This window comes from Chiloscyllium punctatum, chromosome 11 (genome assembly GCF_047496795.1).
Source record: "Chiloscyllium punctatum isolate Juve2018m chromosome 11, sChiPun1.3, whole genome shotgun sequence".
NCBI classification, from domain to species: domain Eukaryota; kingdom Metazoa; phylum Chordata; class Chondrichthyes; order Orectolobiformes; family Hemiscylliidae; genus Chiloscyllium; species Chiloscyllium punctatum.
In genome coordinates, this window is record NC_092749.1 from 22,218,536 (window position 1) to 22,242,726 (window position 24,191).

At 38.9% G+C, this 24,191-nt stretch overlaps 1 protein-coding gene across 6 annotated transcripts in view; it reads left to right on the top strand.

Annotated features, from left to right (window-relative positions):
• LOC140482816 (RAC-gamma serine/threonine-protein kinase) overlaps positions 1-24,191 on the top strand; it is a 457,507-nt gene that overhangs the window by 396,046 nt on the left and 37,270 nt on the right. For 5 of the 6 annotated variants that reach the window (XM_072580467.1, XM_072580468.1, XM_072580472.1 and 2 more), the window contains 2 exons: positions 15,573-15,695; positions 18,857-18,985. The exons of the other annotated variant lie outside the window; for it this stretch is intronic. In XM_072580467.1, coding sequence (XP_072436568.1) covers positions 15,573-15,695; positions 18,857-18,985 — 252 coding nt within the window. The remainder of the gene's footprint in view (positions 1-15,572; positions 15,696-18,856; positions 18,986-24,191) is intronic. 6 annotated transcript variants of the gene reach the window in all.

Sequence of the window (24,191 nt, forward strand, 5' to 3'; positions counted from 1 at the left end):
AAATTATGAGGGAAAATAATAAGACTATAGACTATTGTTAATTTCATGGTTCTTTGAAAATCTTAAGTCTCTGTGCATAAGTCATTCTTGACTTGGCTTTTCTCCTTATTCTGACTTTAACAGTCATTTTTGACTTTGGTGTGGAGTGGAGCAGAAAGCCAGCAAGACATTCCTTTTTGCATTGAGTTTTAAATGAACTTAACATATCGGTTTTTAAATTTTTTACTACTTACTTTTACTATTTCCAATTACAATAATGTTTTAATATTGCTGGACCTTTTTGCTATTTCAGTCCCTGTAAAAGGCAAAAGTTTCAACTTTGAAAAATTCTTCATAAATAATTTGAGTTTCACGATTCATTTCCTTGTGAGATTGCGCCAGTGTGTTTATATATACAGAACAACCTCGACTATCTGAACGAGGCGGGCGGGAGTATTTTGTTCCAATAACTGATTGTTCGGATAATGGATAACGTCTTTACAGGACCTTGAGATCTTGTTCGGATAATCCACAATTCAGATAACTGAGGTTATTCTGTAAAGTTGAATTTATTTCTAAGAATAAGGAAATCTGTATGAGTAGCAAACAAACATTCCTTATGGCAATAATTACTGTTCTCAAAAAGAAAGTCATTTACCTCCTATGTACATGCATTTGATTATGTAATATATGCCAGCACATAGCATTTTGTTTATCTCAATTTTGGGAAAGATGAAGATAATGTTGTTGTGGTAAATGTAACTGCAGATTGATATGCCTTGTACAGAAGGTCTCCTGAGAAGGTAGAGCTGAAATGCTGAAAATATTAAAAACCCAATGAATCTGTAAGATGGAGTTAATGGATAAAAGGCTGGTTTGCGGGATGGACCGGGCTATGGTCCGGACTCTCTGTAGATTCTTGCGGTCTTGAGAGAAACAGTTTCCAAACCACACTGTAATGTATTCAGATAGAATGCTTTCTAAGGTACATCTATAAAAATTGGTAAAAGTCCTTGTGGACATGCCAAATTTCCTGAGCTTCCTGAGACATTGTTGTGCTTTCTTGACCATTCATCGACATGGGTGAACCAGTACAGATTGTTGGTGATCATCATTCCCAGGAACTTGATGCTTTTGATCATCTCCACCTCAGCGCCATTCCACTATTCCACTCCAGAAGCCAGTGATCCGCTCCTTCAATTTGGTGATGCTTTGCTTAATGTGTCCAATGTGTTTTTATGGTTCCTCTATTTCATTTGTCTTGTATACCTGTACTGCAGAGTTCTGAAGCAGGTTAGCCATGATAATAAAAGAATGTTAGATTACAAGATTACTTTATGGATACACATGTGGTAAACATTTTAAAACAATCTCCAACTTCAAGCGAGTTGGGATGTTTAAAGATTGAATTAAATAACTTTGCCCTAATGATGGTTAAATGAAGGGTATGTCGATTAGTTGATCTTAGAGTAGGATAAATGGCCAAAGGACCTGTACTGTACTGTGCTGTGCTGTTCTATGTTCAACATTGCAGATAAGATCTTTCTGAAGAAAACTTGAATTTCTTTTTCAAAATCATGTTAAATAAGGAAACTGCTTCTTTAAGATTTTTGTTTCCAGTCCAGTCATTAATTGTTCTAGAATGTTGGAGAGAGCCCACAAGCCTCATTCCTGATGAAGGGCTTATGCTTGAAACATCGATTCTCCTGCTCCTTGGATGCTGCCTGACCGGCTGTGCTTTTTCAGCACCACACTCTTTAATACAATTTTTTGACCCTGGGGTGGAGTGGAGCAAGGCTTTTTTTTTGCATGGCGTTTTAAATTAACTTATATGGTTTTTTATGAAAAATATCTGCCTTATATTTACTGTTTCTGATTTTATACTCATTCCTTTGCCTTTTAAACAAAAATATATAGGTGTTTTATTTTTACAATACCTTTTGAGAAGCAAATCTTGTCATGCATGCTCAGCTTAATACATTAGCATGGATAGAGGATTGACTAACTAATAGAAGACAGAGTTTGGATAAGGTGGTGTGTTCTCAGGATGGCAACCTGTAACTAGTGGAGTGCCACAGAGATCAGTACTGAGGCCACAGTTAGTTACAATATACATTGATGACTTGGATGAGGTTAGTTGAATGTACTATAACCAAATTTATGGATGACACAAAATTCTTAGAAAGGCAAGTTAGGATGACACCCACAACCTGCAAAGAGATATAGACAAGTGGGCACAAACTTGGCAGATGGAATATAATGTGGGGAAATGTGAAGTTATGCACTTTGACAGAAAGAATAGAGGAGCAGAATAATGTTTAAGTGGAGAAAGACTGCAGAAAACTATGGATCAGAGGGATTTAGGATACTAGAATCCAAGTTAATTAATTGGCACGACAAATGGAATGTTGGCTTTTATTTCAAAGGGAGAGGCCCATAAAAGTAGGAACATTTTGCTAAAAGCTATACAAGGCTAGTTAGACTAATGCTGAAATATTGTGAACAGTTTTGGGTTGTTATCTAAGAAGAGACTTATTCACAATGGAGGCAGTCCAGAGAAGGTTCACGGAGCCCAATGTCAGATATGGTATGGAAGAGTGAGGACTACAGATGCTGGAGATCAGAGTCAAGAGTGGGGTGCTGGAAAAGCATAGCAGTCAGGCAGCATCCAAGGAGCCAGAGAATTAATGTTTTCGGGCAAGAGCCCTTCATCAGGAATAGGTTTCCTGATGAAGGGCTCTTGCCTGAAACGTTGATTCTGCTGCTCCTCAGATATGGAATGACAGCTGTATGAGGAGAACCTGAGTAGATTAGCCCTGTACTCATTGGAATATAGAAAATACTTATGGACCGCGCCAGGCCCCCTCAAAATATTTTAAGACGGTAGCCTGGACCCTGACTTTTCTTATTTTAAAAGCAGAAAGAGAATTCTGGGCAATCCAGGATGAAGGCAGAAAAATATTGTGGCTATAAGAGTTGCTCCTTTTTTGAGGTAATTTAGGTGTTGGATGTGATTTCTTCAAATTCCAGGAGCAGCAATTACCATTTTATAAGCTGTTGCATTGTTTTGGAACTTTGGGGGAAAACAGATCAAAATAACGGCACTTTAACAAGCAGGAAGACAGACAAAGGCAGTGACCATTTGGTCAGAGAAAGAAACCTCTGACACAGCAGTGAATCTACACAGTTATTGCCTTTGCTGTTTGCATTCAACTATCTCTGGAGATCGGAGCGTGTCCAGGGAAAAATAACAAACAGAGAAATTCATAGCTGACCTTGGAGGAACATGTGTGGGAGAGCTCACAACACAGGACCAAATAAGTACATAGTTTTTAAGTGTAACCTTGCTATAAATCTGCAGTAGTGAGTAGACTGGGTTCTTTCTTGATTATATGTTTTATTGAGAACTGTCTCTTGATTAAATTCTAAAAATATAAACTGTAAGTATTAAGTTGGCCTGGAGCTGTGTTTTTTTAGAACAGTAAGATGGTGCCGATCGGTAGATTGTGAAGGAGCAAAGATGGCCTTTAGTAGAGTGATGCGCTTTTCATGTTACTGATAATTATGTCGGCAGGAAGTGTCTTTGGTTGCAAATCATGTCATATTGCATGGATCGGTTGGAGCGGCAGTTAGAGGCAATAAGGAATTCACAGGAGCTGGGGTGTGATGGATGGCAGTTGTAGGAAGGGAGGAAAGTTGCAGATACAGTCAGGTAGATGTATTAATTGCAGGAAAGGCAGGAGACAGAGGCAGGTAGTGCAGGAGTCTTCTGTGGCTATCCCCAATTCAAACAAGTGTGCTGTTTTGGAAAAGGTTGGGGGTGATGGATGCTCAGGAGAACGTAGCATGAACAGCTAGATTTCTGGTACCAAGACACGCTGTAATGTAAGAGGGGTACGTCAGGTTCCAAGTGATCGATTGTGATAGAGGACTCTCTAGTTAGAGGCACAGACAGACGTTTCTGCAGCCGGTAGCAAAAAAATCAGAATTTTTTGCTAGGATCAAGAATATCTTGGAGAGGGTGCAGAATGTTCTCAAAGGGAGAGTGACCAGCAGGAGGTCATTGTTCACATTGGAACTAACAACATAGGAAGGGAAAGGGATGAGATTATGAACAGACAATATAGAAAGTTAGGCAGGAATTTAAAAAGGAGGTTCTCGAGGGTGGTAATATCTGGATTAGTCCTGGTGCTACGAGCTGGTGAGGGTCGGAATAAGAGGATAGAGCAGATGAATACGTGGCTGATGAGCTGGTGCAGGGGAGAAGGGTTCACATTTTTGGATCATTGGAATCTCTTCTGGGATAGAAGTGACGTGTACAGGATGGCTGGATTGCACCTGAATTGGAAGGGGACTAATAAACTGACAGGGAGATTTGCTAGAGCTGCCCGGGAGGACTTAAACTAGTAAGGGGGGGGCGGGGGTGTTCGGACCCAGGGAAGTAGTGAGGAAAGAGATCAGTCTGAGACTGGTACGGTTGGGAAAAGGATCAAGTCAAACAGTCAGGGCAGGTAGGAACAAAACAAGATAGCACTGATGAATTAAACTGCATTTATTTCAATGCAAGAGGCCTAATAAAGAAGGCACATGAACTTGGGGCATGGTTAGGAATATGGGACTGGTATATCATAGCAATTACAGAGATGTGGCTCAGGGATGGACAGGACTGGCAGCTTAATGTTCCAGAATACAAAGGCAGGAAGTGGCGTTTTTGATAAGGGATAGCATTACAGATGTACTGAGGGTGGATATTCCTGGCAGTACATCCAGGCAAGTTATTTGGGTGGAACTGAGAAATAAGAAAGGGATGATCACCTTATTGGGATTGTATTATAGACCCCCTAATAGTGAGAGGCAAGTTGAGAATCAAATTTGTAAGGAGATCTCAGTTATCTATAAGAATAATAGGGTGGTTATGGTAGGGAATTTTAACTTTCCACACATAGACTGGGACTGCCATAGTGTTAAGGGTTTAGATGGAGAGGAATTTAAATGTGTCCAAGAACATTTTCTGATTCAGTATGTTGATGTAGCTACTAGAGAAGGTGTAAAATCTGATCTCCTTTTGGGAAATAAGGCAGGGCAGGTGACTGTGGTATCAGTGAGGGAGCACTTTGGGGCCAGCGACCATAATTCTATTAGTTTTAAAATAGTGATGATACAGGATGGACTGGATATAAAAGTTAAAGCTCTAAGTTGGAGGAAAGCCGATTCTGATGGTATTAGGCAAGAACTTTCAAAAGTTGATTGGGGTATAGATGTTCACAGGTAAAGGGATGGTTGGAAAATGGGAAACCTTCAAAAATGAGATGCCCTGAGTTCATCTGCCTTCTCTGTTAGGTCTCTTGCATTGAAATACATGCAGGTTAATTCATCAGTGCTACCTTGTTTTCTGCTTTGTTCCTGCCTGCCCTGACTGTTTGACTTGATCATTTTCCCAATCGTCCCAGTCTCAGACCGATCTCTTTCCTCACTACTTCCCTGGGTCCGAACCCCCCACACTCCCCCCGCCCCCCCCCACCAACATTACCAGTTTAAAATCCTCCTGAGCAGCTTTAGCAAATCTCCCTGCCAGTTTGTTAGTCCGCTTCTAATTCAGAGACAGTATTTTCCTGTTCGGGTGAAAGGAAAGGCTGGTAGGTGTAGGGAATGCTACACTAGAGAAATTGAGGTTTTGGTTCAGAAAAAGAAGGAAGCATATGCCAGTTATAGACAGCAGAGATCGAGAGAATTCTTATCAGAATATAAAGGCAGGAGGAGTATACTGAAGTGGGAAATCAGGAGGGCAAAAAGGGCACATGAGATAGCTTTGGCAAATAGGGTTAAGGAGAATCCAAAGTGATTCTATAAGTACATTAAGGACAAAAGGGTAACTAGGGAGAGAATACAGCCCCTTAAAAAACAGCAAGGCAGCCTGTGTGTGGGACCACAGGAGATAGGGCTGTTACCAAACGGGTATTTTGCATTAGTGTTTACTGTGGAGAAGGATATGGAAGATATAGAATATGGGGAAATACATGGTGACATCTCGCAAAATGTCCATATTACAAAGGAGGTGGTGCTGGATGTCTTAAAATGCATAAAGGTGGATAAATCCCCAGGACCTGATCAGTTGTACCTGGAACTCTGTGGGAAGCTGGGCCCCTTGCTGAAATATTTGTATCATTGATAGTCACAGGAGAAGTGCCAGAAGACTGAAGGTTGGCTAACGTGGTGCCGCTACTTAAGAAAAGTCGTAAAGAAAAGCCAGGGAACTAGACCGGTGAGCCTGATATTGGTGGTGGGCAAGTTGTTAGAGGGAATCCTGAGTTACAGGATGTACATGCATTTGGAAAGGCAAGGACTGATTAGGGATAGTCAACATGGCTCTGTGCATGAGAAATCTTGTCTCACAAACTTAAAGAGTTTTTTGAAGAAGTAACCAAGTGGATTGATGAGTGATGATTGACCATACACATGATGTATATGGACTTCAGTAAGGCATTTGACAAGGTTCCTCATAGTACATTGGTGAGCAAGATTAGATCGCATGGAATACAGGGAGAACTAGCCATTTGGGTACAGAACTGGCTGAAAGATATAAGACAGAGGGTGGTGCTGGAGGTTTACATTTCAGACTGGACGCCTGTGATGAGTGGTCTGTCACAAGGATTGGTGCTGGGTACACTGATTTTCATCATTCATACAAATGGCTTTGATATGAACATAAGAGGTATGGTTAGTAGGTTTACAGATAACACCAAAATTGGAGGAGTAGTGGACAGTGAAGAAGGTTACCTCAGTGTGCAATGGTATCTTGATCAGATGGGCCAATTAGCTGAGAAGTCGCAGATGGAGTTTAATTTAGATAAATGTAAGGTGCTGCATTTTGGAAAGGAAAATCAGAGCAGGACTTACACACTTAATTGTAAGGTCCTGGGGGTGTTGCTGTATAAAGAGACCTTGGGGTGCAGGTTCTGAAAGTGGGGTATCAGGTAGATAGGATAGTGAAGATGATGTTTGGTATGCTTTCCTTTATTGGCCAGAGCACTGGGTATAGGAGTTGGGAGGTCATGTTGTGGCTGTACAGGCCATTGGTTAGGCCACTTTTGGAATGTTGCATGCAATTCTGGTCTCCCTTCTATCGGAAAGATGTTGTGAAACTTGAAACGATTCAGAAAAGATTCACCAGGATATTGCCAGGGTTGGAGGATTTGAGCTATAGGGAGAGGCTGAATAGGCTGGGGCAGTTTTCCCTTGAGTGTTAGAGCCTGAGGGGTGACCGTATAGAGGTTTATAAAATCATGACGGGCATAGACAGGGTAAATAGACAAGGTCTTTTCTCTGGGTTAGTGGATTCCAGAACTAGAGGGCATAGGTTTAGCATGAGAGGGGAAAGATTTAAAAGGAACCTAAGGAGCAACTTTTTCACACAGAGAGTGGTCCGTGTATGGGAATGAGCTACCAGAGGAAGTGGTGGAGGCTGGTACAATTACCACATTTAAGAGGCATTTGGATGGGTATATGAATAGCCAGGGTTTAGAGGGATAGGGGTCAAGTGCTGGCAAATGGGACTAGATTAGGTTAGGATATGTGGTCAGCATTCACGAGTTGGACGAAGGGTCTGTTTCATTGCTGTAAATTTCTATGACTCTGACTTTCGATATGAAGTGGATATTCCAGGTGTGATGCAACTGGTCAAACTACTCGGCTTTAAGCAAAACAGAATTTATTTAAATATTACAGTTGAAATTCGAACAAAAAGTGAATTTAGAATGACTTAACTGTTGGAAAACTTAACTGACCCGATACAGGAACTATTACTAAGTAAGTGTTCAATACGGTAACATTCCATAAACACACCCCTTGGCAAAAAGTTAAATTCAAACATGGATACTTACAGGAGGAGGGAACGAAATGCAAAGAGAGATTTCAGCAGAAGGTCAGAGGAGTTCTTTACTGAAGCTTGGATTCACATCTTATGACTGATACAGCTGAAACAAAATACAGACAAAAACTGGAAGAACTGGGCACTCTCTTCCATTATTAAATTAGCATCTTCCTAGACTCTAAGGCACCTTTGCTTTTATGATTTCTGTGAAACAATCCAAGGACAAAATAACCTTTTAAAGTGACAGCATCATCACAAAAATAAGAGGTGACCTTATTGAACTGTACAGTATTTTTAGGGAAATTTCCAGCATAGATGTGGAGAGAGTCTAGGAGCAGAGAGCACAATGTAAGAAATGAGAAGAAATTACTTCTCTGAGCTTGTGAATTCTTTGTTGAAAAGGGCTGGTGAAGCCTAGTCATTAAGTGTATGCAAGGCTGAGATTTTTAATCAGTAAGGGAATTAATGGTTGTGGGGATAAAGAGCAAGAAAATGGAGTTGAGGATTATGAAAAAGCACTGTTCTTTGCTGTACTGTACTGTTCAGACTCGATGGGCTGAAAGGCCTATTCTCCTACATATTATTGCCTAATCCTGAGTGAAAAGAAATGTCTGACAACAGCATAATATTGTTGCCAAATGTATCTAAAGGATGATGTGCAGATTTAGCTTGGGTGTTGAACTGTTCCAATGCTCTGCTTAATCCGAGGTATCAAACTGCTTTAAAAAAATCAAAATATAAAGGCATAAATTGAAGTAGCAATGTAACTTGCTCATTCCAACTTCAGATTACCCTACTGGTAAAGGAAAGTTGATGTGCTCTACTGCAGTTTGTTTTATACTCAGTGGCACTAAAATACTTTTAGAATAATTATGATATTAAATCAAGTGTAAACCATCTCAACTGTCTTCCTTGATCATATCTTTCCTGCATATTTTTAAAGGATCACCAATTCATTTAAAATAGTTTTGCTTGGAGTCACCTTTTCAGCTATTCTTACTGTTGTTCCCATCGGCGTTTAAGTTTTATATTGCATTTACTTTATGGCATTATTCGCTAAGGAAACACAATTCATCTCTGATGACACCCAATACTGGGAGCAAAGTGGATGGTATTAGAATAGGCCTGAAATCTGAAGATTGAGAAACTGTGGCAAGATGGCATGAAGAGAGAGGATTTGAAATTTGAATATAGAGAAACAGTAGCTAGGCAAGAGGCTGAGAGAACAGGGCAGGCCATGTCTGTTCCAGATCCTTTCAACAATTGGGGAACTGCACAGTGTAAAATTATATTAACATAATTGGTTGTGTGACAAGGGACGTTTAAAATAGAATAGGGATAAATCATAAGGTTTTCTTGTTATCTTAAAAGTATTCCAAAGATGGTTGCTTATAAGTAAGTTATGATTTGATTCAGGTGCTAACCTCTTCTATTGTAAACTGATTTTTTTTAATGTGTTCATTTCTAATTTTTAGACTTCTAACTAATAAGCTGCCATTGGTAGCAAGTTTGATTGAATTCATATGTTCCCAATGTATATTTATGTACTTTATATTTTAATATGATATGCATGAGTCTTTGTTTCTTTGTGTATGCATGTAAGAAAAAACTTAAATAAGTTGAATTTGAATTCCATCTGTTTACACACTATTTGGTAATGTCAAATTCTTCTCAAATCCATCTAAGTATAATAGTTAGGTTGTAATTGCGAGTTTTAGCCCGATTTCTATCAATTTGTGGCACTCCGTCAATGATGTAAGATTGCAATCTGGTTTAGTTGACGTAGTGATATATCCCATCAGATCATGGGTGATGGAAGATTGTCTGTTGGGATGGGAGAATTGCTAAGAGAAAGTCAATGCTGACTAGGAAGAGTATAGCTGGCAAAATTGTTGGGAAAATGTACTTGGACCTTGGACCATGGTGCACAGTGGATTATAGATTTGAGAGAGTAACAATGCACTGAGTTGTGGAGAACATTCAGGAAGATGGTCTAAAAGAGAGGCTTCAGACAATTTGTAGGCTCAAAAAAACCTTTTTCAAGTTTACAATTAAAATTACCTGCAAGTAGTTCTCCTATAATGTATTAGTTGCTTTCTTGTGTGACACCATGTTATAGCGAATTGTGCCATAGAAATAATGGGGCCTGTGGGAAAAACAGGGTTAGTGGTAATCACCAAAAATATCAGTAAAAATGGAATCAAAAATGGTAGTTATCCTAACAAAAATGATAGCACAGCCTTAGTAAATTTTGACCTATTGTATGGTACTGTATAGTGCAATTCATCAGAATCTTCAACTGATTACTCTCGATTGACATCTATAACTGCTGGCTGCACTACACTCTGGCCAGTCTTCTGATCCCATTCAGTGGTAACACTGCACAAGTCAGATCCCAGAGTGAAACCTGCCTTGATAGGTAAAGGGCTGAATCTTAATTTCTTTTGCCAGGTTTTCCAAAGGGTTTCACATTCTGAAGCTTGGGGAAATCTATCACCTTATTTTACAAAACTGCCTGACTTATTACCTACGCCCACTCTTTGGTGCCCCTCTCTCCCATTCTTGCACCATCATATCATGTACTATTTCCAAAACAACTCATCACTTTCTGGATATTCCAGAATTGACTGACATCCTTGGTGTAGCACCATCTTTAAAAAGATATTGTGCCCCCAGATAAGAGCTGTCAGCCTGGAGTGCCCTGCATTGCTCCTGACATTGGCCCTGGGGTGTGCAGACAACAGAAAATTGGTGCCTGTCTTTGTGAGCAGGAGCATGGAGATGCTGCTGATGGGGATGGGGTAAGGCAGTGGCAGAACATCTTTTTCTCCCAGGCCAACAAAGGATGCTATTCCACTGGAACCATGCCAACCTGGATCAGGGTTACCATCCAAGCCAGTGCAATCTCAACTATCTGAAGCAACTATCTGTATCGGGTCAGTTAAGTTTTCCAAGCAATGGAAGAATGTAGGAAGAAGATCAATGACCTTCTCCACTCTGTCAGTGGAAGTGCCACCATCATCTCGGTTATACCTCTCACTCACTCTGTCTCTGCTACTGTACTCACCATTCCCTGCAGCATCTTCTCACTCACTCTCATCTTCGCTAACATCTGACCCTGACTAACCCTGAATCTCCTCTGCATAGCCTACTCAGCCCCACAGGACATCTCCACAAATGCACTAAAAGTAACAGTGTACCACCCACCTTTCTCTCCCTCACCCACTACGTGCAGAGTTTCCTGAATCTGACTACGCTAAGCAGCTGAATGACCATGTCCAAGCCCCGTACATTTTTTTGTAGTTGGTTGCCTTGTGATTAGTCACTGAAACAGATTTTGATGAGTCTGCAGATATTCTTTAACATCTAAACACGTTTGTTTAAATAAAAAGAGAGGAAAAAAGCTCTTAATACAAGCAACAAAACCAAGTTTCAAACTGCTCCACAATACTGTCCTTTTACTGTTAGTCAATTCCAGTGAAATTTCACTCTTATCTAAACTCTTTTTAAGTTTTTAAATTAATAGATTGCTTCCAGCTTATTGTCCTCAAGCTGTAGAGACATTTTCACAATGCTTTTGCAAGTCAACTAGCAAATACATTTCATAATAACTTGCACAAAGCTCTTCATGAGAAAGCGCATGAGCTGATTTATCACGTGATGCAGACGCATAGTCCAGCCTCTGTGCACCGTGACACCTAGTGCAGGGGATGAGAATCAAGTAACAGTGAATGGGGGTTTGCTTCATTAAAAAAAAGTTTAGCAATTCGCAAGTCGCATTACAGACAAATCGCATTTAATAGGCGAGTGTTAAAGGAGAACTGCCTGTACTTATTTTAGTTTACCTGTGCTATATAAATGTGGCTAACCCTACTGGAGACTCAAAAATTTGGCTTGCATATAATAACATGTCATGACATAACTGAAATCCAGACTTGTTGGGTTTCTGGCCTCCCGTGCAACCAGTCTCCCCATTAATATCGAGGCTGTTAACTTTATTTAAATTAGCAGCTACTAACGGTTAGATAATTATGACATTATAAACTGCATAACATCACCTAGATAGAAATTCAGAAAACGACTGAAAAAGAAATTAGGCATAGGACCATGTGTTTTTTTGAAATTGAGTGTTCCGATTCACTTTGACTACGCTAAGTTGGCGATTTTTGATAAGATTTGTAGCTCAGATTGAGGTTCTGGGTGTAAGTTTGCTCACTGAGCTGGAAGGCTCGTTCTCAGACGTTTCATCACTATACAAGTAACATCATCGGTGAGCCTCCAGTGAAGCAATGGTGTTATGTCCCACTTTCTATTTATGTGTCTTAGTTTCTTAGAATGGGTGATATCCTTTCTAGTTCTTTTTCTCAAAGGATGGTAGATGGGTCCAAATTGATGTGTTTATTGATAGTTATGGGTAGAATGCCATGCTTCTAGGAATTCTAACCGGAACTCCATCAATAAGCGCATTGATTTGCACCCCTTCTACCATCCTCTGAGATAAAGAACTGGAAAAGATATAGAGTCATAGAGATGTACAGCGTGGAAACAGACCCTTCGGTCCAACTCGTCTATGCCGACCAGATATCCCAACCCAATCTAGTCCCACCTGCCACGACCCGGCCCATATCCCTCCAAATCCTTCCTACTCCTATCCCCATCCAGATGCCTCTTAAATGTTGCAATTGTACCAACCTCCACCACTTCCTTTGGCAGCTCATTCCATACTTGTACCACCCTCTGCGTGAAAAAGTTGCCCCTTAGGTCTCTTTTATATCTTTTATATCTTTCTCCTCTTTCCCCTATGCCCTCTAGTTCTGGACTCCCTGATCCCTTGGAAATGATTTTGTCTACTTACCCTATCCATGCCCCACATAATTTTGTAAACCTCTATAAGGTCACCTCTCAGCCTCTGACGCTGCAGAGAAAACAGCCCCAGCCTGTTCAGCCTCTCTCTATAGCTCAAATCCTCCAACCCTGACAACATCCTTGTAAATATTTTCTGAACCCTTTTAAGTTTCACAACATCTTTCTGATAGGAAGGAGACCAGAATTGCATGCAATATTCCAATAGTGGTCTAACCAATGTCTTGTACAGCCGCAACATGACCTCCCAACTCCTGTACTCAATTCTCTGACCAGTAAAGGAAAGCGTACCAAACGCCTTCTTCACTATCCTATCTATCTGCGACTCCACTTTCAAGGAGCTATGAACCTGCACTCCAAGGTCTCTTTGTTCAGCAACATTCCGTAGGACCTTACCATTAAGTGTATAAGTCCTGCTAAGATTTGCTTTCCCAAAATGCAGCGCCTCCCATTTATCTGAATTAAATTCCATCTGCCACTTCTCAGCCCATTGGCCCATCTGGTCCAGATCCTGTTGTAATCTGAGGTAACCCTCTTTGCTGTTCACTACACCTCCAATTTTGGTGTCATCTGCAAACTTACTAACTGTACCTTGTATGCTCGCATCCAAATCATTTATGTAAATGACAAAAAGTAGAGGACCCAACACCAATCCTTGTGGCACTCCACTGGTCACAGGCCTCCAGTCTGAAAAACAACCTTCCCCCACCACCCTCTGACTTCCAACTTTGAGTCGGGGCTGTGGAAAAGGATATGGAAGATATCGACTGGAGGGAAATAGATGGTGACATCTTGCAAAATGTTCAGATTGCAGAGGAGGAACTGCTGGATGTATTGAAACGGGTAAAGGTAGATAAATCCCCAGGACCTGATCAGGTGTGTGTCATCTGCAAACTTACTAATTGTACGTCTGATGCTCGCTTCCAAATCATTTATGTAAATGACAGAAAGATATCACCTATATTAAGGAAGCAAGATGCATAAATAGAAAGTGGGACATAACACCAGTGCTCCACTGGAGGCTCACTGATGATGTTACCTAGTATGGTGATGAGAATGAGCCTTCCAGCTCAGTAAGCAAACTTACACCCAGAACTACACTAAGTATTACATAATTAACAAACAGGAATGTAACAGTTTGCTACAAAGCAATACCAGAGAAAGTTGAGCTTTTATTCATTATGGGATCGATTTGAGAAGTGATCTGTTTGACATAGGGGCAAATCATGTTGACAGTAGGGTCATAAAGAGGACCATAGCCATAATTCAAACACAGATAATGCTTGAAATATGTTAATTCATCATTTATGGTGCTGGAGAACTCCCTTCAACACATGCTGATTCTTAATTTTGTACAATCTAAAATTCAGACATCCCTGGCAGATAATTCCAGTTTGCAGTTAATTCCAATACTACCCCAATTATGAAACAATCTTTGCCTGTTGGACTGTATATCAATGAAGATCTTTTTTGAAACTAGTTATGAATCCTAGATTTGGCACTGATAGCTGATATTTGTTGAAAATAATAAAGCAGCAGAATTGAAAATAGTTGTCAATAATAGGGCTTCTGTGCCTTCCTGGGTGAATAAACTATGGTGAGGTAAATAGTTTGCCTAATTCATCTTTAATTAGTTTGTAATATTATACTAATGTCACTAAATGCAGTAAAGCAAAATCAATTTGTAAGGTTTATCATAGTTGTGAAGTGTTGCAAGATCTTTGAATCAAAGAAATTCAGCAGTTGACTGTAATTGATAGCTACTACCTTACATTTGGTATTACAAGTAAGAGTGTATAGAGCTATGTATAATTTTCATAAGTTACAAATAGGCTTATGTATACTTAAGCAGTTATTGTTAGACTTTAAAAATATTGTACTATGAATCAATTGTTATGAACCACTAATATTTTATTAAATACTATTGCTAGTTTTAAGTTGATATATTTCGGATTAAAGGCACTTGGATTTTATATGCCTATGCATTTAAGGTCATGAGATCACGAATGTGTCATGCTTTTGATCTCACCTAGAAGGAACAATGCAAAATGGATTTTACTGGTTGTCCACTCCTATATAAAAGAATTATATTTTTTTCTTAAATTTGTGAGTAGTCGCAACTTAATGATAAGATTCATATTATTTATCATAATATCCCTATGTGAAAAACCATTAAAAGAATCAATACAAATTATGTTTTTTGGGACGTAATTCAATTTAAACCTTTTATTGGACTGGTTACATACACAGAAAAATGCATAATATATCATTTTTTTCTTTTGCAAAATGTTCACACATCTTTTAATAAAACTCAGAAAAGATTTGGATTGACTCAGTGGACCCTTTAGTTCCAATATGTGAAATTTGTTAGCTACAGCAGTAGATTAGTTAGGATGACTAATCCCTGTTTGACACATTCAGGTCTTTCTTATGCAAATTTTGATGGCAGGTCAATTAATATGGGACTGTTTGAAGGTAACAGTGGTAATTTGTATCAATGCCTATGACAGTGTGAACATACAGGTATTTGACAATGCAGCTCAACATCTGACAATATGAAAAGGATAATTAGATCGCACTGCTGCACTTTTTTTCAGGAGTAAGTAGGAGGTTAAATAGGCAGTGCACAGAATGTCTAGAACAAGATTGGTATATTGATTAAAAAGCTGATTTAGCAGCTCACATTTCCCCTTGGAAACTTTGAAAGATAAACCAGCTGCCGTCTAGGAGCTATCACTATCTACCAAGGGTGCACTATCTATCATCACAATATGGTGATGAGAGGTGTTTTATGTTTGTGTTAATTTTCCCCACTAAATCAGTAATTATTACAATACTGTCCCCGCTGTTTACCCTGCAGCTGTTTTTCCATTTGTCGAGAGAACGAGTGTTCTCAGAGGACCGCACACGCTTCTATGGCGCAGAAATTGTCTCGGCTCTAGATTATTTGCATTCCGAGAAGATTGTGTACCGAGATCTCAAGGTAACAATGTAATCAGAATTTGTACCTTTATTCTTTTTTTCACACTAGGAACATACTTGAAATTATTCATAACCTACTTGCAACAGCTGAACCTGCTGTTCCCACCACAAATTATTGTAATAATGGACACAGTTGGTTTCTTTTTAGAATTTGAAAGACGCTTTAAAATATTACTTCTCAAAGAAAAACTTCTGTCCATATTTTCTACGTATCTCCTAAGTTTAATTTAATTTCCCATGTGCTTGTCTTCAACTATGGCAGCCTACTTCCACATGCTACTAATACTTCTTCATAAACAATTACTATAAAATATGGACAAACAAATCAAGTTCCTTCTCATTTCATATCTTTTCCCTTTTGAAGAAGAATTCTAGTGATCAGTTAATTCCCTTCTAAAACTGGTTGAAACACAGAACTTTCCAAAATGTTGCTTCTTAGATGCAAACTTCAGCACAATTTACTTATCCACTGTAGTATTATTATAATTTTTTATTTGTAACTTATCTAAGAGTTATTTTTATTCAAATGCACTGTACTTGCAATATTTAATGTAAGCAATCAGGAATATAATTAATGTAGGTCAACTAAAATATCTTGTTTTCTGTGTAAAAGTGCTAGTAACTAAATATATCAAATGGCGCCTCAAAAGCTAAAGGTGAAGCCAATAAGTGATCAAAAGTTTAGTCAAAAAGATGCATCTTAAGGAGGATATTAAATATGAATGGGGAGTTACAGACTTGGGAATTTAATTCTGACTGCAAGGCCCTGGCTACAGAAGGCATAATAGAAACGGAGTCAGCAATTTAAAGTTTTCACTGAGTGAGGAAATAAATTATGAAAAGTCTTCTTTAATGATTTTATTAATCACAGAATGCTTTGATGTAAGATGGTTGAGATAGAGACCCTTGCTATTTTTAAGAGTCAATTAAATAAATATTTGAAGCAGAAGAAGACATAACTTTGGAATAAAGCTTGGGCAGTATTGTTCCCACAAAAACTGACAGTGTTGTTCTGGGCTAAGTGTGTCCCATTGTGCTGTTAATTTTGAGTAAATGTTTTATATCATAGAAATAGTATGTAAATTTGAAAAATAAATATTGGAATGAAAGAAAAACTTTTCAAAAAATTCTGCAAATAATCAAACTGTCAGTGCAGGGATTGACTGCCCTATTTATTTGCTTTATAGTGTCATAAAATTAGTTACTAAACAATTTTGATTTGAATATTGAATTTATATTATATGTTGAAATCTTTGTAGGGCATCACAGTGAACCAGTGGTTAGCACATCTGCCTCACAGTGGCAGGGATCTGAGTTTGATTCCAGCCTTGCGTCACTGTCTGTCTTTGTGGACCTTGCATGTTCTCCTGTGCCCATGTGGGTTTCTGCTGGGTGCTCTGGTTTCCTCCCAAAGTCTGAAGATGTGCAGGTTAGGTGGATTGCTAAATTGTCCATAGTGTCCAGGGACGTGTAGGCTTGGTGGATTAGCCATGGTAAATATGGGTTTATGGGGATAGCGTATGGGACTGGGTCTGAGATGAATGTTCCTCGGAGGGGTGGTACAAACGTAATGGGCTGAGTGGCCTCTTTCCGCAAGTTGTGGACTCTATAATTCTTTGATGATTCTATGTGGTAGAGCAAATGAGATTTTCTGATTATCAAGAGAAAACTCTACGTATAATAGTTTATTACATATGGGCAAATTTCAGCGTGTAAGATGTATTGAAAACTGAGTTCCAAATTAATATTTTATGCTGTCAGTAAAAACTCTAATTTGTTGAACAAATGAAAAGAATTCTGGGTGGCACAGTGGTTAGCACTGCTGCCTCACAGCGCCAGAGACCCGGGTTCAATTCCCGCCTCAGGCAACTGTCTGTGTGGAGTTTGCACATTTTCCCTGTGTCTGTGGGTTTCCTCCGGGTGCTCCGGTTTCCTCCCACAGTCCAAAAATGTGCAGGTTAGGTGAATTGGCCATGCTAAATTGCCCGTAGTGTTAGGTGAAGGGGTAAATGTAGGGGAGTGGGTCTGGGTGGGTTGCTCTTTGGAGGGTCGGTGTGGACTTGTTTGGCCGAAGGGCCTGTTTCCACACTAAGTAATAATAAATATTTGTGAAATTTAATTTCTTACGGATTCTCATATTTATAAATGAGGTCCTCGCTTGTCCTGACGAAGACATGATTTTCCCACAAATATCCGAGAGCTCTTGTGTTGCTCTAACTCTGATCTTTTAAATGCCTTCTTCCATCACCTCACCACTGGCAGCTGTGCTTTTTAATTTTTACTATGGAATTCTTTTTAAACTTTTCTTCATCTCCCTCTCCAATTCTCTGTCTTCCTTTCTCCCTCCTTAAAACTGACATGAAATTCAATTGAACCTTCTGACACTCTTCTCAGTACCCTTTTCATTGGTGCAATACCTATTGTTCGCTGATTATGCTTCTAAGAAGTGCCATCAGGTGATGTTATGTTCCCAGTGTGTTGTTGCATTCTGATTATTTATAACTGTATTTAGGTGATCCTAATAACAGAACTAGAGTAGAGTCGGGAAATTGGATGTCGAAACATATTAGGTGATTAAACCATCTTTCATTGATAGTACTTAATTATTTTCCCTTGGCAAGGGCAATTATACTGCAAAAAAAAGCTTTATCTCCATGAATATTTTTTGTTCAAAGTGCTTCTTTATTTTAAAGAAGACAATACTAGCCCAAGAAAAAATTCTTGACTTTGTTCTCTTACTAGCATTTGAATTCTTAGCCATGGTGACCTTTCCTGTTAGATTGTTTCAATTGATGAAAAATATCCAAGTGGAGCTCTTTTAGAAACAGCAGGGGCACAACTTCGAAATGGCTTATGTTGTACCACACCAGGAAACTATGTTAGAACCTTTGCTTTTCTAATGAAGTTTCAGGACACTTTCCATTGATCTTATCACTAGAATATTAATGCAGTGCAGGAAAGTTAACTTTATATTCTCCACTCATTCCAGTAAGAAAGCTTGATTTTTTAAAAAAATCAATATTTTAGATAACTGTTATTTCCTGTTATAAGTTGGAGGGTTTAGAATAAATGTACCCCTCCAACATTCAGTTCCCATTGTTGTAGGTTCTGATGACTGTCGGTATTGCTTATTTTTGAAAATGATGGATTTTTTCTTTGTAGCTGGAGAATTTAATGTTAGACAAAGATGGTCACATCAAAATCACAGATTTTGGACTTTGCAAAGAAGGAATTACAGATGCCGCTACAATGAAGACATTTTGCGGTACACCAGAATACTTGGCTCCAGAGGTAGGATCATTATAACTAAAGTCACCAGAACTTCCAATGTTAATAAGAGTTCTAAAAGAGATCAGAGAGAGAATATTTCTTCAAAGCCAATAGTATCATTTCAATATGTTAAAATTTAAGATCATCAACTTAACAAAAAGATATTTAGCTAAACTGTTACCTTTTGTTTGTCAAGTATGCTACGTAGAGACATGTATCCTATTGCAGTGTGTAATTACACAATTTCAGGTTGCTACAGCACAGTGTAGGCTGTTTGGCCAATTCTATTTTGATTTAATCCCTACTCTCTCCCTTCACTTCCTTCATGTAAGCATTGCCCTTATTAGGCTTTGCTTGTGACTGGTTCACTGACCACATGGGTGTCTTCCTGGTGGTGGAATGTATGGAATGAAGATTTTACACTACAGTGTCTTTTTACTGAGTCACTACACAACAACAAATAAAACGTTTGTTTGGCCCACTGTGTCTGTGCCGATTCTCCGAATTTACATCTTGCTTCATGCCGTTCTAAAAGACTTCTCACCTAATTCTGCACACTGTTCTTTTTCAAATAACCGTCTAATTCATTTTTAAATATCTTGATTGAACCTATTTTCATTGTGATCTCACGTAATGCATTCCAGAACCTAGCTACTCACTACGTGAAAAAGAATTCCTCATTTCACTTTTGCTGTTTTTGCTAATTATTTAAATTTGTGCTCTCTTGTACTCAATGCTTTCACAAGTGATGCCTACTTACGTTGTCCAGATTCATTCCATTATTTCTTTGTGACATTATCTTGGAGAAAATGGGATTAAACATGTGCACCCATGCAAAATCCCTATGCAGTTATAAAATAATTTTAGTTTTTCCAAAAATGATTCCTATAATTTTTAATTCTGAATAAGCAGAGTAAAGAATTGAAAAGTAAATTGGCCTGTTAACAGTGAAACAATGGTTCCATGGTAAGATGTTTCTTATTTGAAATCTCAATTACCCTTTATGAATGAAAGTAATAATGTCTATTTCTGACATCTCTTACTTACTTCCAACTGTACCAAGTTTGCATTCTGATATCAGTTTTGTATGTCTTATTTTTATTTCAACATTTAGACTGCTTTGCTTTAACTATTCGGAAAAAGGGAACCAATAATGTTAATTTTGACATTTAATTTTTAGCTTCTTTAAAATGATTAATTTATAATAATGTGCATTTTTATCACCGATTTTTATCTACTTAAATCATCCAATTCTGAGAACAATGTACTTGGAGAAATAGTAAAATCCAGAAATTGACTGATCATGTTTCAATTTTGTAACAGATTATCACTGTTCAGATTACTAGAAGTCAGTACTCACAAGTATGTTGTCTGATGTAAATGACAACATAAAATTTAAAAGCTGTATATTGAAGGTAGTCTTTTGACGCAATATGAGTGATTTGACAGAAAGAAGTAAGATGCAGGTTCATGCCAGAAACTATCACCATAGTGAATTTAGATTGCATTTAATTCAAGGCTGAGATAGATTGATTTTTAATTCACAGCTGTGGTAGATGGATTTTTAATTCAGGGCTACAATGTACGGATTTTTAATTCAAGACTGACCTAGATGGGTTTTTATCCAAGGCTCAGATAGACAATATTTAATTCATGGATGTGATAGATGGATTTTTAATTCAATGCTGACCTAGACAGGTTTCTTATTCAAGGTTGATGGATTTTGAATTGGTGAAGAAATCAAGGGTTATGGGGGAAAAGGAAAGGAAGTAGAATTGAGGATTATTAGATTAGCCATGATCTCACTGAAATGCAGAGCAGACACGATTAGCTGAACGGCCTACTTCTGGTCCTATATCTCGTGGATAGCAAAGATGGTTGTATGGAGTGGGAAACAGTACTTGGGGCCGATAAAGTCTGCTCTTTCACTCTTGCCAGTGGCTGGTTGCAAAGTGACATGGGCCAACCGCTGAAAACAAATGGACATCATGGTTAATAAATGCTGTATCACTGGGGCAGCCTTCTAAAGAAAAGCACAATGGAAAATATGCAACAGGCGTACTTGCGTTTACCCAAGGCATCTGTGAAAAACATATTCAATTAATGCCACCTTTGCATGTATCATGTAAAAACAATCCATATTTTGGAGATGTGACATAAGCCATTATTTTAGTAAATATGAGAGACATTGGTGATGCGCTGGTATATAATATTTTTAAGTCATGAATATTTTAAGGTGGATCTTGTTGCATGTCTACACAGTCAGGTGAACAATTTTTATTTTCTAGTTTTCAGGAATTAGAAGATTTTTACTAATCCAATGTAGGGTGCATTTTATGTTTTATTTTTAAAAAGCTTCAACCATGTGAAAATAAATGTTAAGAAGCCTGACACTCAATGATGGAAAGAAATATCCTATGTGCTAGGTGATATTTGCATTATGATGTGTTCTCACCAAAAGTGGATGTTAACTAGTGACAGATAGTGGCAGATGGGGACAAATGAGAAGGGTAGTACAGGTATTTGTGAAATCCAGCAAAATGTTGCACAGAACTGTTGTAAAATAGTAAAGGCTTGCTTTTTCCTAGCATATGTTCTATTTGAATTGAAAGCTGGATGCATCAAAGACAGTAAATTATGAAATGTTTATCAATGTATTTTTTGTGAAGAATGCCCAGATGATGAACCAAGCAACCACAATACGGAAGAAGGAAGCCATGTCAGCAGCGCTGTTTTTGGAGGTGGTATCATCCAAACGGATATGACGTAGGCGAAGGAACTGGGAGAATGGGATGGAATTCTTGCAGGACGTGGGGTGGGAAGAGCTGTAGTGAAGATAGCTATAGGAATCATTGGCTATAGAATGTAGAAATGTACTTGAGTCATCTACACTATGTATATTGTGTTAAGTGAATAGAATCACATGATATTATAAAGTGTTCTGTTCATTTAAAATCTACAGTTTATTAGATCAAAATATTCTAGTTGTTCTCATTGTGGAAAAGACTCACGAACATCTGCAACAGTTTTAACTAGTCTTGGGAAGATGAGACACACCCAACACTGCTTTTATTCTGATGGCCACTGTTATGAGTGGTTACATCCGTTGACCTCGGTCTGCAACACCAAGTGTCAGTAAGTAATGAGGTTCTACCTTTCTCTGGTGTTGCAAAGGGTGGGTCTGGCCTCAGCACCGTGGAATGCTCTGGGTAGTTGGACTGTATTTACATGTCCTTTATGCAAAGTTTGTAAAGAAAAATATCTTTGACCGCAAGACTTTCAAGAAGTGATCGGCAAGTAATGTCCTCAAGTTCCTGAGGGAAAAGGAGTGGTGGATCTTGTCGCATATTTGCCTGAGCAGACTGTCAAAGTCATTTGGCAGAATGCCTCACCACCAGAATTTTCCAGCAAGCACCAAAACGGTTGATGGTGAGAAGGGCACTGCCCGTCAGAACCTTCATGCATGCTCAGTCTTTGTGCACCACCGCATGCTACCCTCAAAGCAACTGCACTGACAAAGAGACTGTCATCTCTTTCTTGAATTTGCTCTGCAAAGAAGATCTGGAGAGAGAGAGAAATGCCGTAGCTTTTGTCAAGGTTTGTCTTGAGCAGCTCAGTGACGCAAGACTCTATGCTCTACAGATTGTTCCACAGGGTACACGCTGAAACAAACATTGACTGTGCGTGGAGGACCATCAACTCGGTGAAAGACGCTCTTTGATCTGCCCGATATTTGCTGGTTGACTAGTGTAAAGAGTTGACCTCAATTGGGGGTTGCAGACTGGCACATTGTAACATCCAGGACTGCATGCTGAGGGCTGCACAAAAACTTGGAGTAGCTGCCGCTAAAGCACTGAGGGAAAAGGCTACTATCTAAGGTTTTTCTATTGAAGTATAATGAGGGTCTGTTTCGTTATCAGGCCCTCTCATTGCCTCACTCTATGTAAATACTGTCCTGCATTAGTAAGAAATGCCTTTTTTTTGCAACTGCAGGGTATGTGGAATTCTAATGTTCGGTTTTGTTGGTATTGCAAAGTCTGTGCAGAACTGCTTTAGTGAATGTGAATGTACTTAAAAAACATATTTTTTACAATTAAAAAACAAATTGACTACTCATCTCCACTATGTGCTGAGGGGCGCACTGAAGCTTGGAGCAGCTGCCACCCAAGGTGTAGTGAGGAAAGACCAGCATCTAAAGCCTTTGATGCATGAAAATGAACATAGTTCCCTGCATAAGTAGAAAACACCTTTGTTTTTTCAACTGTAGAAATGCTCTGAATGTCAAAATTCCAATACTTTGTTTATTTTCTCTGCAAAGACTGTATATTACTGATTTAGAACATTTGCAAATGTTTATATATGATTTTTATGCATGAAGTATGTTTTTGAAATATGAGAAAAGACCACTCATCTTCTAGAATGCGCCTTTGCAAAGGAAGTTTGGAGAGAGATGCAGTGGTTTTTGTTGAGGTTCATCCCAAGCAGCCCTGTGACACAGGACTCTGCTCTTCAAGCTGTTCCCCAGAGCACATATTGTGACAGAGTTGACTTTGACTGAATGTTGCAGACTGGCACATTCCAAGGTCTTGGACTACATGCTGAATGATGTTTTGTTTGTTGTATTTCTCTGCAAAGACTGTACAGAACTGATTTATAACCTTTCATGTATAGATGATGTTTATGAATAAAGAATGTTTTTGTAATAAATAGACAAGAAACTGAGCTGGATCAACAAAAAAATACTTTTCTCCAAGGACAGGTCAGAGACTAAAATCTTCTGACAAGCTAACTCTCATCCTGACAATACTCAAGCTTGAGAAAAGTGAGGACTGCTGATGCTGGAGATTGAGTCGATAGTGTGGTGTTGGAAAAGCACAGCAGGTCAGGCAGCATCCAAGGAGTAGGAGAATCCTGATGAAGGGCCTTTGCCTGAAATGTCATTTCTCCTGCTTCTAGGATGCTGCCTGATCTGCTGTGCTTTTCCAGCAACACACTCAGTACTCAAACATGACACTGTCCAAGATAAAGCATCCTATTTGATTGACATTCCATCTGTGCCACCTTAGATATTCACTTCCTTCATCACCTTAAACATTCACGTGCTCCAACACCAACGCACAGTGGCAGCAATTTGTATTGCCTATAGGATGCGCTGCAACAGCTTTCAAAGGCTTCTTCAAACAAGCTCATTTCAGACTTGTAATCACCACCACTTAGAAGTACATGG